The sequence below is a fragment of the Pygocentrus nattereri genome, chromosome 9 (assembly GCF_015220715.1).
Source record: "Pygocentrus nattereri isolate fPygNat1 chromosome 9, fPygNat1.pri, whole genome shotgun sequence".
NCBI lineage: Eukaryota > Metazoa > Chordata > Actinopteri > Characiformes > Serrasalmidae > Pygocentrus > Pygocentrus nattereri.
The window spans coordinates 26,195,006-26,214,630 of NC_051219.1; the positions used below are offsets into that span (position 1 = coordinate 26,195,006).

General features: G+C 38.7%; 1 protein-coding gene across 1 annotated transcript in view; it reads left to right on the forward strand.

The window, feature by feature from the left end:
• LOC108427753 (6-phosphofructo-2-kinase/fructose-2,6-bisphosphatase-like) overlaps positions 1 to 2,512 on the forward strand; it is a 32,392-nt gene extending 29,880 nt beyond the window's left edge. Inside the window, exon 14 of the mRNA XM_017698207.2 lies at positions 247 to 2,512. Coding sequence (XP_017553696.1) covers positions 247 to 306 — 60 coding nt within the window. The 3' untranslated portion in view covers positions 307 to 2,512. The remainder of the gene's footprint in view (positions 1 to 246) is intronic.
• Positions 2,513 to 19,625: the final 17,113 nt, after the last annotated feature.

A 19,625-nucleotide genomic window follows, 5' to 3' on the forward strand; every position in this document is an offset into this window, starting at 1 on the left:
ATAAATATGACTGATGCGTGTGAAAATGGTGAAAAGTTGAAATGGGTAACTTGTTTCGGTTTTGCTAATATGTAATTTAATAATAAAATAATTTTAAGGATCTTTTCAATCTTTTAGTCCAGGTATGTTTTTAAAAATTAGACACATAAGATTGTAGTAACTACAGAATAGATCTTAATTCAAAAGCTGCTAAACATTTTCTTTGAACTTTTTTTTTTTTTCTGGATGTCCTCTGATTTTTTTTAGAACGTCAGCGTGGACAGAGACGCTGAAGACGCTCTCCTGACGGTTCCTGAGCACATCTAGAGCTCTGAAAAGGCCATGAAGAAAAGTTTCTTCCTCATCAGCATCACTACACTGGAACAGTGCATTTTGATGCATCCTTGACCCAGTTTGGATGTCTGTCTTAATTGCAATGATTCGTGTTGTAAAAATGTCCCATGTTATGGTGGTTGGTGAAGAGCCAGTCGTGGAGAAATGTCCATTCACCTACTTCAGAGGGGATCAGAAGTTGGATTACGCAGCAAGGCAAAACAAAACAAGAAACTGAGGCTAATTAAGTCAAAAAATTGGATTAAACTGCTGGGAGTCTTGATTTGGATGATGGCAAAGCCAAAACTTGACATTTAAAGATATAGTGTGGTTAAAAAAGTCAAACTTACACTTTTCCCTTTCAGATATAGTCAGCTAAGACATGTTTGGTGTCATGGTTGGTTGCTTATTTAGTTTTAGCACTGGAACCACGAGGCTAATGTAGCTATCAAGTAACAGAAGTTTATTAGTGCTACATTGCATGGTAGATCACCTCTCATTTGCCCAAACCGTGTGGAGTTATTCAGTATCTCTAATAGACTTGATTATGTGATTTCTGACACTGTGTGACTCACTAAAGCTGTAAACAGAAGCTAAAGTAAATTATCTTAGCTAAAAACAGTAGCAGCATCCATCTTGAAGCCTGATTTTTCATTCCAAAGTTGAGGAGGAGATTTCAGACACTAAACATGTCTTGGCTCACTACATCTAGAATAAAATTGTGTAAGTTTATTGTTTAACTGCTCCTTTAATGGAAGTTCCACCAAATTCTGAATAATTCAGTGGTAGAGATGTAAGAGTGGTTTGGTGTGAAATGGTTTACAGTGGTGCTGATAGGAACCAAGGGGCAATATCGACAGCACAAACTAATCCAATAGTTTATTTTACCAATTAATTTTTAAACTAATTTTATTAACTATTAAAATGACCAGTGAGGCTGCACTTCATATGTAATGTTGACGATGGCAAAAAATGGCAAATCGGGGAAAAAATGTTTTCTTGCTTTTAGGTACTCTCTGCTCCGATAATAATGCATTTTAGGCCACCTGTGTCAGAATCCAGTCCTCGTGGGCCGAAACACTGCAGACTTCAGCACGCTGCCTCATTAAACACGCCTGATTCAGCTCATCAGCTAATTCAGAGCGTTAGATGAGAGTAAACCTCAATCTCTATAGCACTTTGGTGGGGAAGGTCCCCAGTTTTACACGCCTGTTTTAGACCAAAGTTCAGAACCATTTCATGTACTTACTTTCTGTGAGGGAGCTTTCAGAGGTGGATATCTGGTTCCTTTTACCATCATTGTGATTAACTGAGTTACTCTAGAACAGAGCATTTCACACCAAACCACTCCAAATGACTTATTTCGATCTTAACTGTTAAATTAAGCAGAAATGTAAATTCGAATTCCACTTCAATCACAAGCAGTCGACTGGCACAAGCTGGTTTGTCTGAACAGTTTTGGAGTTTTGGCTCCTGGTGCATGAGGAGAGGCCAGTACAGTATTCTAACAGGGAAAACATGCTGTGAAGCTGGACCTCCCCCACCTATGGTGCTTCATCTGTTTTGGCCACAGCACAAATGCTCGTGCCATTAATTTACCTCTCGGACTGTAGCTGATTCTACCTGGACAAAACGCTCACGTCTGGATTATGTTTGTCAGTGTTTGTCCAAGCCGTGTGACATGCAGTCAAGTGCAAATGTTTGCACACCCCGGCCAAATTACATGTCCTGAAGTTAGAACACGCTTATGCATATTTTAAAGCACAACTTATGTAAGGGGGGAAGAATAAAACACAAAATGTGGCCTGTGCGGAAAGTACTTGCACGTTATATTTGGTGTTTTATGTTCTTCCAATAAATTAAACTCAAAAAAATTGCAGAAAAAATGCCACATTTAAGTGTTTTCTCTGTAGAAGATGAACTTTTCACTTAGACAATGAACAAAGGATATTATTAGACCAGGGGTGTCTAAACAATTGCATATGACTAAATATCTGTGAATATCAGGGCCTTGTTTAGCCCCATGGGCTACATGATTACTATATGATGTACATGAATACTTGGAGTGAATTCAAGTAGTTGAGTAATTGCACATTGTACACTGTAATTGTAACTTTAAAGCAATAGTGTTTTCCCCAATGTTTAAAATGTTTTTGTGTCTGAAAAGCATTAAATGGTCATAAACCAACTAAAATCATTACATGACTAGTGTCTTCTTAGCTCGTCTTATTACTTGTCTGTCCAACATGAAATGCAAAATTAGAGTAAACAAAGTACAGGAGCTAGTTTGCTAGTAGTGTGTCTCACAGGTGTAACAATACTTTGGTAAGTAAAACCATGTCAACAGTAGGAACTATATAAATTAATCATTTTTAATGTAATTATATAATGTGTATTATGCATAATTTAATAACCTTTTGATTTGAAAAAAAAAAGCATAAAACAAGTGTCTTTAACAGTTGTGGGCAAAAGTTTGGGCATCTGATGTCAAATGAATTCTTTCAATAATAAAATTAAAACTAAATATGGCTTCTGCAAATGTTGACTTCAAATCAATATTGTGTGCTAAATTTTGTAGAAAATGCATCATTTGTTCTCTGTACAGGTTGTGTTCACTTATTTTCACTTTTAAAAAAAATCAACAATGAAATTGTGAGAATATTGTCGGATGATTTGACCTATTTTTAGACATTTTTGCCTATATAAACTGAGTAACGCTCTTACTGCATCTGGAGATGACTAACGATTTTTCATCCTTCAAATGTTATTTCTTAAAACAAGGAAAATTGTCTTAGAACAGTAAAATGCTTAAAAATATTTTAGCAAATAATGTAACATTGTTAAAACACATATATGTAGAAGTCTGAGGTACAGATCTGTTAAGGATAATAATAATGTGAAAGCTGCAGAATATCAAGAATGACGTTCTAATACAATTCATACCCAGAATGTATTCTGTAACATGATGGTCAAATCTCAGGCAGATAACATACTAATACTAATAAATTACCATGAATAAAAATTTTTAAATATACAAACTAGAAATTTGTCATTACAGTATGTCATGTGTCATTTAATAACCTCCTGGTATTCCCAAAAAACAAAAATATAGAGCAAGTCTGTCATCTTGAGTTGTCTTTTGGTAATTCTGGTAAACATTTTACAGTATAACAATCTAACTGCGTAAGTTATCACTGAGTACAGTATAAAAAAATCAGTAATATGATGAGTGGTCCCAGACTTTTGAATGATGGTGTTATTCTAGGTGATGTGGGACTTGATGTTGTGTTGACTCAGGGAAAATACATAAATACTATACAGTCCACACAGTTCACTTGGTTTCTATTGTTTTTGTTTTTTGTTGTTATGTTGTACATCCAGTCTTTCATAACTTAAAGAGATTATGTAGCAGGTTAGGTGTCAATGTAACTAAGTACACATGTTGCTGTAATGCAGTGGTCTTATAAAGCGTTTTCTGGATGTGTAATATACTGGACTGTATTGGACTGTAAGGTAAAGTTCACTGCAAAAAAAAACTGTTATCTTAGCAATAAAAATACACCTAATATTTCTCATGATGGGGTTGTTTTGATAATGTTAAAGCTGGTTTTTAAATATTTATGTCTTGTGAGTTTTTTATATCCAACAATTATTATCTTATTCTTTTTGTTCTTGTTTGAAGAAATAATGCTTATCTGTTAAAGGCATTACTAATTTTCACCTGATAAAACTGCTTAAAACAAGTAAAGGTCATTATCTCTCATTATTTGTACATGTATTTCATGCTGAGGTATGACTAGATTTTAGACAATTAGACTTACTAAGATAAAAATTTTTTGCAGTGTATTGAGTTGATAAGCCTGGTAAAGATTTAATCTTAATTTTTTTTTTAATGAATCTACTTTATTAAAACCTTGTCATTAACTTTTTGTTGTAGTAAATTCTAAATGTGTCGTTGCTATTATGCAGGATTCAGAGATTGTGATTGTAAAATCTGCTTTTTCATTTTTAAGTCATTATTGTTTATTACTGCATTTAACAGCTTTTATTACTCAGAATTACTTATTTATGGAAAACGATATTTCATCAGACTGATTAATGATGATCTTTTCAGCTGGTTGCTGGTATCTGCCATGTGAAAAAGCACACTCTGATATAGATTCCACATTTCTGGTGCTTTTTGCTTGAACACATTCAATATTAGTACTATCACTGCATTAAGAACATTTACTAAGTCTTTCAAACCAACTATATTGATTAAGTGCTGCCACTGTCAAACACTGCCACCAGAGGGAGCCAAATCTGCACAGTCAAGGCCTCAAGTATTATAAAACAAAACATACATCATATTATTCACCAAATACACCGGCATGTAAAATAGATTTCTCTTAGTGCTGCTGCTTCAGCATAATTTATACACTATAATTATTAACTATCTCCTATGAATATCAGTAACTACTGTGAATTATTCCTTATGTACTTTTATTCAGTATTCACTATGAATTATTTGGTGTCTACCATGAATTATTCAGAATCTTCATATATTATTCGCTACCCACTATGAATTATTCAGAATCTACCATAAATTATTCATTATTCACTATGAATTATGAAGCATCTAGTTATTTAGTATTTACTATAAATTTTTCAGTATATGCTATGAGTGACTCAACTATTATAAATTACTCATTAACTGCTATAAATTATTTAGTAGCTACTATATATTATTTTGTAACTTCTATGAATTATTTAGTAACTACTATTAAAAATTTAGTAAATACTATGGATTCTCCACTAACCGCTATGATATATTTAGTAACTGCTATAAATCAGTCTGTAACCACTATGAATTGCTCGTAAAATGGGTTCAATCTGATTTACATATGATCAGATAAAAACAGATATCAACAGGGCAACATCACTCTGTGTAACCCCTTAAATGGCTGGACCTGCTGGGGAGTCCACAGTTTTTGTTGTTTTCCTCATTGTTTACACACTTCTACAATTTCGGAATAACTTACTTTGGGTTGTTTGTTCGCATAAATACTGAATAGTACACATTAGCCTGTAGCAATCCTAGAAATTTTAGGGGTGAATTAGTGTGTGGTGTTTAGCTATACATTGTGATATGGTCTGGATCCTATCACCTCCAGTGTAAAGAAATCTGAACCATTTCACACTAAACCACTCTGAATCACTCTGTTTACATCGCACACACTGAATTAGACAGATATTTTGAACAAAACACTGGAATTCTATATTAAGGGATGGATTTATTAAAGTCTGCACGAGTATTAGTTGCATATTGCAGTTGACTAAATGTTGTGACAAGACTATAGAAAAGTAATCCTCTCTCTCTCTCTCTCTCTCTCTCTCTCTCTGAAGTTTCTTCAGTTGTATCTAGACGAGATTTCTATTGATTAAGTTTACTGCCACTAACCAATCAAAGGTGAGTGGATTTGGCCTTTGATATGCAGATCCTGCTCATCAGTAACTGCTGTCTCATCCTGTTTATTCACTCAGGCACATGATTCAATCATGAATGCCCGTTCGTCTTTATCCTGAGGTGAAGATAACCGCTGTTGGGTTGTTTTTGGGGGTAGAGTAAGCTTCTGCAGAGCCAAGAGAAGACTGTTACAGAGCAAAAACTACAGTGATACTGTATGATTTCTGTAGTGCTGTACGATACTTCTATAATGATCTATAATACGGCTGTTGGAAGAAAATCTTGCATTTCCAAAATGGTGATTTTACAGGAGAAGGAAAAAACCTACTTTACATTTAATGAGTCAATGTTTTCCAAGTAATTTTGGTCCATTTATCATGAAAGTTTGACACAATGTTAAAGACAACAGGCATTTTCAGATTATGTCAAAAACTGAAAAATGACCAAATGGAGACACAAGGTTTTCTTCTGACAGCAGCGGTATATTCACCTCCTGTAATATTCCTACTGTGATGCCTTATAATAATCTAGACTACCTGTAGTAAACTATAGGTGGGTGAAGTCAGCAGCAGTGGGACACTTTTCAGAAAAAGCTATTCATTTGTGTGTCAAAGCTTCTTAAATATAAATACATTAAAACTGTACTGATTATAGGTGGACACTGTTTGCAAAAGTGGGACAGTCTTTAAGCTTATTGGAAACTTACTGGCAGTACAGTAAATTCCTATGTTGAGCAACTAAACAATCATGTTTGACTGAAGGAATAACAGTCATGAACTAAGATGGCTTAAAGGGGTGTTCCACTTTTTTTTTTTAATGTCTGAAAATTTAAAAGGGTAAGATGTAAACAGAGTCGTTCAGAGTGGTTTGGTGTGAATTGTTCTGTTTTAAAGAACCTTACAGTCAGAACTGTTCACAGTGGTAGTGGGTAGGAATCAGACGTCCGCCTCCAAAAGCTCCCTCACAGAGTTATTACATGAAATGGTTGTGAATACACTGCAGATGTTGGAGATGTTGTTTTGAGTTGGTTTTGGCCCAAAAGACATTTATGGCAGAGAGGTACATGCAGGGCATATCCTGATTTGTCACTGTTTTACCTCAATCACCATTACAAATAAAAACTTGTGTATGTTCACTGGTGGTTTTGGATAGTAAATAAAATGTGTATATTTGTGTTGTAGTCATGTCGATCCCTGGTTCCCATCACCACCACTGTAAAGAAATCAGTCTCTATAATCGACCATTTCACACCAAACCACTCTGAATCACTCTGTTTACATCTCAACCACTGAATTACACAGACATTTTGAAAAATAATTGGAATTCTCCTTTAATTTTTTAAAAACAATAATACTATTCTCTAAGAATCCTGTATAAATTCAGGTATTTTTACTGCAGATCCTTTTCCTGGAATTAGCGAAGCAGCTTTTGGCCTACACTATCCTGTCATGGCAGTCTGATGCCAGTAGATGTCGGTGTTGATCTCTTGCTGAGTCCAGTGGCGCACATTCGCTTCAGCTCCCATTTTTATTACTTCAGCATTCCAGCTGTGGAAGAGTTACCACCCTGGCTGTGAATCAGCACTAATAAGTTTATAAATGCAGAGAACTCAGGCAAAAGCAGCATCCATGCTACAAAAAACAACATAGCCCGGCACAGCTCGTCACCAGCAAAACCAGCATATGTTGTGTTTTGGATACTGGCTACTAGACCAGCATAAACCAACACAAACCATCTAAGACCAGCAAGGATTACATGCTAGTCTGTCCTTTTCTTCAGCAAGGATGTGAGATTATTTTAAACATTATTTCTTCAATTCTAGCTCTGTTTTCGGCCTACGTCAAAAATCTGTGTTTATTTAAGGAGAATTCCTCTGATAATATAGTGGCTGAGATGTAAATAGAGTCATTCAGAGTGGTTTGGTGTGAAATGATTGTAGAGACTCTGATTTCTTTACAGTGGCGGTGGTAGAAACCAGGGGTCACCATGACTACAACACAAATACAGCCATTTTATTTACTATCCAAAACCACCGGTGAACCTACACACTTCTCCCAAGCTTTTGAAATGTTGATGAGGAGTAAAGTTTTTTGGGGGACTATTTTGCTTTGTTTTGTATCACTCCACCATGAACAGATTCCAAAAATACATTTTAAGCCAAAATTTATGACCATTTAATATAATAACTTTCTGTGAGGGAACTTTTAGAGGTAGACGTCTGTTTCCTATCACCACCACTGTAAACAATTCTGACTCAGTAAGTTTCTTTAGAACATTTCACACCAAACCACTCTGAATTTATTTATACAGAACTTGTGGAAAAATAAGTGGAATACCTTTTTAAGCAAAAATAAGACACAACTACAAATTCTCTGCAAAGAATGTTGGTATCATACGCTATTATACTCTATTAAATGAGCGACCAGTAATCAAGTAATCAGCATCACACAATTATCTTTTTCATAAATCATGTAGTCTAGTCATTCTCAGTAGTCTAATCTAGTTCAACGGAATGAGAGTACAACCTAAGTTCCTTTAACACAGTATTATTTTGTTAAAGCATAAATTTGAGCAGATTTAATGGACCGCTGATGTCATTTGATTTAGCATTTTGTGTCATCTGCCTCAGTTGCTTGTGTACAGAAGCAGTATTAACAAGCATATAAGTTTCTTGATGCACTTCACAGCTTTCTTGATGCAGATCCTACACAGAATGTCCTCAAGTCTCTAGACACCTGCTTGTCTAGTGTTTCTGCTGAAAAGGGTATTAAAAGTGAGATTGTCCCCCTTTGCTGCAGTAACAGACATAAAATCATTATATTTTTCATTGAAGCACAAAAAAGAAAAAAGAAATTCTGTTTCGGTAGTGACATGTGGCCACCATGTGGCCCTGAGGGACAGGGGTGCAGGCTCACTTCCTGCTCTAAAATGCAGGGGAGTGGCTAAAATAAGACTAAAACTCTGCTTCGGTTGTGACGTGAAATGTGGGACAGGAATTTGTAAATACTTTTTTTTTTATAATGCAAAATAGTTCAAAATGTTAAAAGTTCAAATGTTAAAAGTATTATTATTATTATTATTATAGCATTTCCGCTACTGAAGGAGGACACAGCAAACTGTAAGCCTTGCCTCAGACTGTCTCTGGCTCCAGCCTTGCCTCACACTTGGAAGGAATATGCTAACTGCTGGTTCTCACTTCCGAACTCTGACACACCCCTTCCACGCCGTTGTACAGGCATAAACATACAGTAAGAGTCCTTCTCAGCATAACCCAGAGAATAAACCCTGCAAACAATTAACCTGGAATAATCATGTGGAACATATTCATGAATGCAGAGCAGGAAGACTGTAAATTTATCTCCCAGTAGAAAGTATTTTGCATATATTTAGCTCATTATTACCTCTATCAATGCATTGGATTTGGTAGAATAGTATATATATGTTTGTCATTATGATGTCAATTCCTATCTTAATACGCTGTCTTGTTAACTTTGAAGCAAGCTTCTCTGTTCATCTATCTGTTCCCTCTCTCTTCTCTCCTCCTCATCCATCTCTCTGTTTTCCTCTGTCCCACTTTTGTTTTGGATGGGAAACTCCTCTAAAGGAAGCAGAGTTTAAAAGGCCAATGCTGTCGCCCTCGCTAACTTCCTGCCGCACTGATTCAGCAAAGCTTGCTTTCATATGTGTTTGTATTCTTTCCCATTTTCTCTCTCTCTCTCTCTCTCTCTCTCTCTCTCTCTCTCTGCCTCTCCCTCGTTCTCTCTCTATCTCTCTTCTATCTTCTCTTGCTCTCTCTCTCCTTCTCATTCGTTTGCTTTGCATCCCTCTTTCTCTTGTCTCTGTTTCTCACTCATTAAACAAGTCCCCCACTCATGTCTTGTCACCCCCCTTTCTCTCTCTCTCTCTCTCTCTCTCTCTCTCTCTCTCTCTCTCTCTCTCTCTCTCTCTCTCTCTCTCCCTCTCTCTTCTCCTTTTTTCTCTTCCTCTCAATCAGCAACCCTCCCACTCATGTGCAATGTGTGTCTCTCTCTCTCTGCACTGACCACAGACAGGCCAACTGGCCGCAGTATTTTTATAATCTCTCTCTCCTCTCTGACCTGTTGCTCCTCTCCTGGCGCCGGCCGTCTCAGAACCCCCCCCTTCCCCTTTACTCCCCTGTTGCCCCCGCACCCCCGGGCCCTGGGGTACTTAATTGAGTCCAGCTGTTGCAAGGTGCCTCACACACACTCTCACACACACACACTGCTGCACTTGCCTTTTTGGCAGATTGCTCACTTTAACACCCCCATCAAAGCCCACTTCAGCACCCCCCCCCCCCCCCCCCCCTCCATTCCTGTCCTTCTGCCTGTGTCAATCCTCATCAACTACTATCACTTTCTCTCCCTCTCTCTGTCTCTATCTCTTTTCCCCTCTCTTTCTCTTCTTTTTCTTTCTTTCTCCTTCACTTTCTTCTTCCTTTCTTTTTTCCATCCTCTTTCTGCCTTTCTCATTTTTCTCTCTTTTCTGCTTTTTCATTCATCTGTCTGTCTGCCTTTTTCTCTCGCTCCCTGTTGTTGTTCATTCCTCTCATCTTCCTTTCTTCTTCCTCCTCTGATTCTTCTCTTCTTCCTCCTATCTCCTCTTGCTGTTCTTTTTCATCTTTTGTTCTTCTCCCCATTCCAGCACTCCCAAGCTTGCCCTGCCAGCCTTCAGTGGAGAGAGAAAAGGCCTAGAGAGAGGGTGATGGGAGGGAGTGATGGAGGGATGATGGAAGGATTTAAGGCTTTAGGTGTACTTTAAATGTACTTACAGCTCATAGACCCCCACACTGTTGCCCCCCCCACCACACCACACACACACACACACAGACACACACAGACACACAGACACACACACACACACACACACACACACACACACACAAATGATCCAACAAGACAGCAGGAATTTGTGTGTTTGTGTTTGCTGGAGAGAGAGAGAGAAAGAGACAGAGAGAGAGAGAAAGCGTGTTTTTCTCAGTGCTTTTTTTCCAACAAATTAATTTATATAATTATTATGAAGTCAATATGAAGAACCATGTAATAGAAACAACAGAATTATATTATATTATAAAATTAATATATTATTAAATTCCACAGTTTTAAATCAGGTTTCAATAAATGTAAATAACAATATTTATATTTATATATATATATATATATATATATATATATATAAAAAACCCATTTCCAAAAAAGATGGAATGACGTGCAAATCATTGATTTGCCCTATATGTAATTGAAAATAGTACAACAGGTCAATAACATGAGAGCCCAGAGAGGCTGAGTCTTTCAGAAATACAGATTTGGAGGGGTTCAAAGACTGCATGATCAAATAGTGCAACATTTCAAGAATAATGTTTCTCAATGCAAATTAGCAAAGAACTTTTGCTTTTTATCATGTACAGTACATAATATCACTAAAAGATTCAGAGAATCTGGAGAAATCTCTGTATGCAAGGGACAAGGCCAAAAAACTCAAAAGATCTCTGGGCACTCAGATAGCACTACATTAAAAACAGACATGATTCTGTAGTGGAAATCACTGCATGGACTCAGGAACAATTCTGAAAACCACTGTTTGTGAACACAGCTCATCGATGCACCCACAAGAAATGCTGCCACTTTCTCTGGGACCGAGCTCATTTAAAATAGAGGGGAGGTGGAGAATTGACCAGTGGTCTATTAAAACAACATTTGAAATTCTTTTTGGAAATCACGGATGCTGTGACCTCTAGGCGAAAGGCCACTCAGCCTGTTATCAGTGCACAGTTCAAAAGCCAGTATTCAGGATGGCACAGGGATGCATTAGGGCACATACCTTGGTGACATGCACATCTATAAAGGCGCCATTAATGCTGAATGATATATACATGTTTTGGCAACATATGCTTCCATCCAGATGACTTCTTTTTCAGGGTAAAGGCCTTGCTTATTTCAGAAAGATGATGTCAAACCACATTTCAACAGCATTGCTCCGTATTAAACGTTTCTGGGTGCTAAACTGGCCTGCCTGCTGTCCAGTCCTTTCACCCACCGAAGATTTTTGGCACATTATGATATGAAAAATACAACAAAGGAGACCCCGGACTGATGAACACCTGACGTCCTATATAAAAAAAGAATGGGAAAGCATTTTACTTTCAAAACTACAGCAGTGTCGTCCCAACTTTTTTGGAATGTGGTGGCAGCATTAGATTCAAAATCAGAATATATTTTTCAATAAATAAAATTTCTCAGTTTCAATATGTTGTCTTTGTAGTACTTTCCTTTAAAAATATGGTTCACATGATTGCATATGATTGCATCCTATTTTTATTTACATTCTAAAACAGCATCCAAACCTTTTTGGAAATGGGGTTATATTATTTTACATTATACTATATATAGTATAATTGTGCTGTATTTGTGTGTCTGTGTGCAAAAACCTGTGTGCAACTGCATATTTATATCCATACACATGTCTGTCTACGTGAATGTGTGTGCCAGTATGTGTGTGTGTGTGTGTGTGTGTGTGTGTGTGTGTGTGTGTGTGTCTATTAGTGTGTGTGTGTGAGCTGCTCATTAGGGGGTAGGTCTCCTTGGCTCCAGACCCCCCGGTAGGACTGAGGGTAGTGTATGCGCTACTTTGATGCTCCCACCTGCAGAGGAGTTAATGAGAGACAGAGTGAGATCTGCTGAGGGACACTGTGCTAGTGTCTGTTTGTGTGTGTGTGTGTGTGTGTGTGTGTGTGTGTGTGTGTGTGTGTGTGTGCTAAGTGTATTGACTGTAAGTAGTGACTAGTGTTTTAATTAATGTTTTGGATTCTGACTCTAAACTTTATCTCATCTGTTTTTAACATGCTTTCGGTCCAGCAGGATGACCCAACTTCTACAGCATAGCTGATACAAGATCTGAGTGCAGGGTCCAACTGATCACACTGACACCTCACCTGACCACACTACACAATAAATAATAATAATAAATTAACAATAATAAAATAATCACTGCCTGTTTACACTGGTGAGGTGAGGTGTCACTACACTCCAAGCCAACAGAATGAAACAAAGCAGTGCTCTTGTTCTCAGGCTTACATCCTAATAGCTATAGAACTTTCATGTAACTAGTTGCACATTGTGAGTTGTGCACAATACTTACCAAGTTAGGCCTCCAGTTTGTTTTGTAATGTCAAACATGGTTGAAACATGAGCCCACCTCAACAAAAATGCAAATTTCTACTAGCATCCTTATGGTTAGCACTAAGCTAATGCCAATTTGCATTAACACTTTCTGATGAGGCTAAAAGCAGCTTCTCATTTGTATTTTCTGTTCTACCTTAAACAGTACATTTACGCACCATTTAAGGCAGGACAGAAAATTTGAAAAAGACTTCTGGGTTAAACACATTTGCAGCAAATTAAAAAAATAAAACCACTGTTTAAAATAATAAAGCTGTCTGTATCTTCACTCTCCTAAGCATATCAGTGCAGACATGTTCAAACAGTTTGAGTTCCAGCAGATCAACAGTAAAAATATAAGCCACGTGTAACTGTCTCACAGTTTCACAGTTTTCCAGTCAAGCATCAAGAGGAGATAGAAGGCTCAAGAAACTTGTCCACTGCAGGTTTGATAGCACATCTTGATATAGAATACAGCAAAACTAAAGAAGCTGAAAGGAACATCTTCAATAGCTGCGCTAAAGCCATCTGCAGCCTCAGCTTTTGCAATGAAAAATGATACTAATGACAGCCAACGTGCAAAGAATAACTTAAACATAATGGAATTCACTGCCTTTGATGACCAACCATTCTGAACTGTCATGACACATACTGTGACCTATTTACTGTAGTCACTTTGATAAGTTTATGCTGTGTAAACTGGTTTTATGCAACGTCATCTCAGTTTTGTCCTCCTTTGTCTTATAGCTTGTTTTGTATATTTTCTGTTTAGTACATTTAATTAAAAGCATAAATAAAATGCCTTTTATTAAAAAAGGAAACTATCACTTTGTGATAGTTTGAGGTTTTTGGCTAGGATTTTTTTTCACTCTTGTGCATATTAGTGGTGGAAATGCATTGTAATGATGCGGTTTGAAGGTGCAGTCAGCTTTAACAACTTTTAGAGTCAATAAGAGTATTAGAATAATATCGCATAAAGACAGTGACCTCAGTGTTTGGCTACAGTAAAATTCTTCATGTTTATTCCTGTTTATTCAATGTTAGTTTTCTGCGTCTGCTTCCAGCACAGCGTCTCTTTGTCTAAGCTCTAATCACGAGTGGGAGTTTTCTACAACAGGTGTTCTCACTCTTTTAACTCTCTCTCTCTCTTTCTCCTTTCTTCCCATGCTCTCTCCTCCCAACACCTGTTGTGGCATGAGGGTGCTCTGTGTGGCTGGAGGGAGGAACGGAGGGAGGGCTGAAGAGGAGGAACGTTTAATAGCTACTTTAATACAACCCCCCCTCCCCAATCCCCAACATGCACGCCGCCCTCGTCCCTCTTTGATCTGAGTAGGTGTCCGAGCCTCAGCTAATTAGCTGTGTTGCTCATTTAGCACCTGGGTGAAAAGCAGCCTGTAATGGAATTAGCATGTTAGCGCTACAGTAACAACCTGCTTTATTGTCCATGCAAAGGGAAGAAGGACAAGAAGAGGAGGAAAAAAGCATGGAAATAAACGCACTAACACTGACACGCTTGCGTAGGCCGAGACAGGAGAGCAATGTGAAACCCTTGCAATCCAACTTTGCCTCTGATCTCAACCCTTGAAGGTCTTTTCACACCCTGACTTCTTTTGGAAGTTAAACTTTATCACTGTTCCTTGCAACTAAGTAAGAAAAACTCCTCAAAGGTTTAAGCTTAAAAAAGCTTGTTGCTAACAGTTTGTGTGTAATCTTAAAATTGCTTAAAATCATTTTAGACCAAAGATATATATATATATATGTGTGTGTGTGTGTGTGTGTGTGTGTGTGTGTGTGTGTGTGTGTGCACATAACTATATTGTGATAAATATATTACACTGTACTATATGTGATAAATAAACAAATGTCAACACTGACATGCTCATGTAGGTCAAGACAGGTGTTGTTTATATGTTATATATAACACAGTTTAATATATTTATTACATATAAACTATGTCATTGTGTTATTTTGTGCCCAGTTTGGGGTTAGGTAGAGTGTGTTTGTGTTTGGTAAACATCAGAAGAAAGAGCAGAAGTGACTGACCCTTAATTTTCAGAAGCTTTTCAAGTGCCATTGTTTTCAAATGCTCTCAATAAAAGAGCATTTTTGGCCTCTTCTGACTCTGACTTCCAGAAACTCCTCGCTTTAAGCTTCACCTGGAGTTTGTCAATGATCCATTTATAAACAGTGACTTTCATTCAATGTTCATTCCATATATACATATATATATATATATATATATATATATATATATATATAGATAGATAGATAGATAGATAGATAGATAGATAGATAGATAGATAGATGGATAGATAGATGGATAGATAGATAGATAGATAGATAGATAGATAGATAGATAGATAGATAGATAGATAGATAGATAGATAGATAGATAAATGCTGCATTGCATTTCATACACTATGCTTTACTCTATATACAACTACCTTGTTCTATAAATACAACTATACTATACTATTAACAACAATTATATTAAATATTTTGCCTCTTAAAATCTGGCCAGGTGAAAATTAGTCCTTTTGTTTAACTGTGTAACTCATTTACTAATCTGTATGTACAGGGTCAAAAGTCACAGGACACCATTTTATTTTATTTTTATTTTATTATCGACTTTCATCTCTGGGGTCATCTCAAATAAATTGTGTATGCTGAGAAAATCTGCAACAAACACCACCTTCAGCACCGTATTGTGGAGGCTTGTGACAGCATTTCTCCAGAGATTCTCATGCGAGTTCATAACAGTTGGATCCTGCGCCTTCAGCTCTGTGTTCAGCACCAGGGACAGCATGTTGAACAGATCAAATAGCTGTGCATCACAGGCAATGTTCCCAGTTGTTGTTGCAACTTTCTGTGTTGATAACTTTTGAACCACAGGAGACATTGCAAATCTGATTGCGGCTCGATTTCTGAGACAATTCTGGTCTTCTTCGATCTGCTACATGACCCACTGTAAAAACTTGCCCTTGATCCAGTATGGCGGCTTTCAAGATGGTGGCCATGTTTGGGACATAGCCTAAAAGATAGGCCCCCTCACCCATTACTTGCTGGGGTATTCAGATATGTCATTTTTCCTTTCGTTTCTGAAATAAAATGGTGTCCTGTGACTTTTGACTCACCCTGTACTGTACAATAATTGAACCTGTATAAATTCAGTATATATTTGTATAAATAAATCTGCACTATATTCTTTATATAACTACAATGTACTTTATGTGCAACCACACTGTACTATATATATGCTGTACTCCACTCAGTCGCATAATTCACAGTTACATGAGCCTAAAATCTGCGTGGTGACTGGACACCACACACATATTTTTCCTTTTTTATTCGCTAAAGTTCACAGTCCAGGCGCATTACGATTTAAGTCCAGTCTTCAGGCCCTTTCTCTGTGTCAGTGTCTCTAAGTATTTGGACAGTGGCACAGTTTTTGTAATTTTGCCTCTCTACACCACAATTGATCTGAAATGAGTCAAGACTTGCAGCCTTAATTCAATGGCTTTAACAAAAACATTGCATTATCTAGTTAGGATTTACATTAAATTCTACACAGTCTGGGAATATTTTTAATATTTGGACACAAATCCTTTGCAGTCAATGACTCCCTGAAGTCTGGAACCCATAGACATTATGCTGAGTTTTCTCCCTTGAGATGCATTGCTAGGCCTTTACTCCAGCTGCCTTCAGTTTGTGGCTCTATCTGCCTTCTGTATTGTCTTCAGTAAGTGAAAAGCACACTCAGTTGGTTTGAGGTCAGGTGACTGACTGTCTTTTAAGAACATTCTATTTCTTTACCTTAGGTTGCTCTTGTGGTATGTGTTGTGTTCAGGTCAGGTCAGGCTATGCCTGCTACCGGTAACCATGTAACCTGGTGCCACCTGCCTCATGCAGAGAAGGAAAACTCAAAAACCTCCGCTGCCTTGCGGCCACATCTCTTTTAGGGACAGACTTCAGGAGTAAACCTTGAGGAAAGATCTGGAGCTGGAGTCCCATAGGCAGTTCGTGGTTACATGCAATCTCGCTCTGGCAGCTCCTGCAACTGCACTGGTCCCAAACTGTATCAGCCCTGCCGCTCTGTTGGATCAACCAGCATTGTGGAGAGGGGGGACCTGCTGCTGGTCCTCTACACTACCCCGCCCTGGAGGGGACACTCCAGCTTCACTTCAATGAGTACTGGCAGGAGCTTAGTCACAACATCCAGAATGCAGCAGCAACAGGCAACATCATGGACACGTTTGAGGGCATAAAGAAAGCTCTTGGACCAATGCAGAGCAAAACAGCACGCCCGAAAACCAGCAGCGGAAAAGTGATCACAGACAAAGCCAAGCAGATGGAGAGATGGGCGGAACACTATTCAGAGGTCTCCTCCAGAGAGAATCACCTCAGCACTGGACACCATTAATCCCCTGCTCATCATGGAGGAGATAGACGCTGAACAAACACAGGAAGAACTCAGCAAGGCTATCAACAACTTAGCCTGCAGCAAAGCCCCTGGAAATGATGGCATCCCCCCAGACCTGATCAGGCACTGCAAGACCACCCTTCTGCAGCCTCTACACAACACTCTTTGCCAGTGTTAGAGTGAAGGTGGTGTTCCACAAGACATGAGAGATGCCACGATCATCACCTTGTACAAGAACAAAGAAGACAGGAGCGAAAGCAGCAACTACAGAGGTATCTCCCTCTCGAGCATCATGGCCAAACTGTATGCCAGAGTCTTGTTAGTGTGTCTTCAACAGTTGGCAGAACGCATCTACCCTGAGTCCCAATGTGGCTTTCGAGCAGAACATTCTACAGTGGACATGATCTTCTCCCTTCGCCAGCTACAGGAGAAGTGCAGGGAACAACAGAAGCCCCTCTATGTCACCTTCATAGACTTGACCAAGGCCTTCGATCTGGTTAGCCGAGATGGGCTCTGCAACATCCTCTTGAAGATCAGATGCCCCCAGAAGCTTTACAGCATGATCAGATCTTTTCATGGCAGTATGAAGGCAACCATCCAGTACGAGGGCAGCATGTCTGAACCATTTGATATTAAAAGAGGTGTGAAGCAAGGCTGCATTCTTGCTCATTGCTGCATTCTTGAACCCTCTTCAACATCTTCTTCTCTCTTCTTCTGAAACATGCTTTTGGGAATTCCACTGAAGGGGTGTACATGCACACAAGACGGCAGACTCTTCAACACCGCAAGACTCATTAGAGACATGCTCTTTGCCGATGATGCAGCAGTCACCTCTCACACTGAACAAAATCTACAGTGTCTGATGGACAGAATTTCCCGGGCCTGCAAAGTCTTCGGTCTAACCATCAGCCTGAAGAAGACCAACGTGCTGGGCCAAGATGTGGACACACCACTTGTCATCACCATCTACAATTACAAACTTGAAGTGGTACACCAGTTCACCTACCTTGGCTCCACCATCAGTGACAACCTGTCCTTAGATGCCAAAATCAACAAACGCATCGGCAAGGCTGCAACAACTCTGACCACTCGCATCTGGGAGAACCCCAAGCTGACCACTTCAACCAAGATGGCAGTGTACAATACCTGTATAGTCAGCACCCTCCTGTACGGGAGAGAATCCTGGACAACCTATGCCAAGCAAGAGCAGAAGCTGAACAATTTTCACATGCGATGTCTTCGTTGCATCCTTGGCATCAGTTGGAATGACAAAGTGCCCAACGCTCAGGTTCTTGCCCGTGCAGGCTGCCCCAACATGTACACGCTGCTCAGACAATACAGACTGTGCTGGCTTGGCCACGTGCGCCATATGGAAGACGGTCGGATCCCCAAACACATCTTCTATGGTGAACTTGCATCTGTCAAAAGACCCCAAGGTCGCCTGCAGCTGAGATATAAAGATGTCTGCAAGCACAACATAAAAGCTCTGGAGATCAACACAGAGATCTGGGAGGACACCGCTGCAAACCACAGCAGCTGGTGATGCTTGCTAACAGCTAAAGAAGATCTTGAACCTGGCAGAAGAGAGGAGAGCCAGGCGGAAGGCCCGCGCACACAGACACCCCCCCATGACCAACTACATTTGCGCCCTGTGCAGCAGAGACTGCCACTCCCGCATTGGAATTACCAGCCACCGAAGATGCTGTTCTAGTCGTAACTCTACAAACTCTTAGGGCACAGTATCCATGGTCGACAAACGACCGAAGGAGGCCTACTAATGTTTTGTGTCATTATCTGTTTGGACTCTAAAGCGTCATCCTATCAGTTTTGCAGCATTTAACTGAACCTGAGTAAGTTATAGCTATCTGTACTCCAGAATTCATCAAGTTACTTCAATCCACAGTCACATCATCAATAAACACCAGTGACTCAGTTCTACTGGCAAGCATACATACATACATACATTTTTAAAGAACAGGCATTTTAAACTATGCCCTTAAATGAAAAACGTCAAAAATGGAGATATGAGGTTTTGTCCCGACAGCAGCAATATATATATATATATATATACACAACCCCAGTTCCAATGAAGTTGAGACGTTGTGTAAAACATAAATAAAAACAGAATACAATGATTTCTTTTCAACTTATATTCAATTGAATACACTACAAGGACAAGATATTTAAAGTTCAAACGGATAAACTTTATTGTTTTTTACAAATATTCACTCATTTTGAATTTGATATCTGCAACATGTTCCAAAGAAGTTGG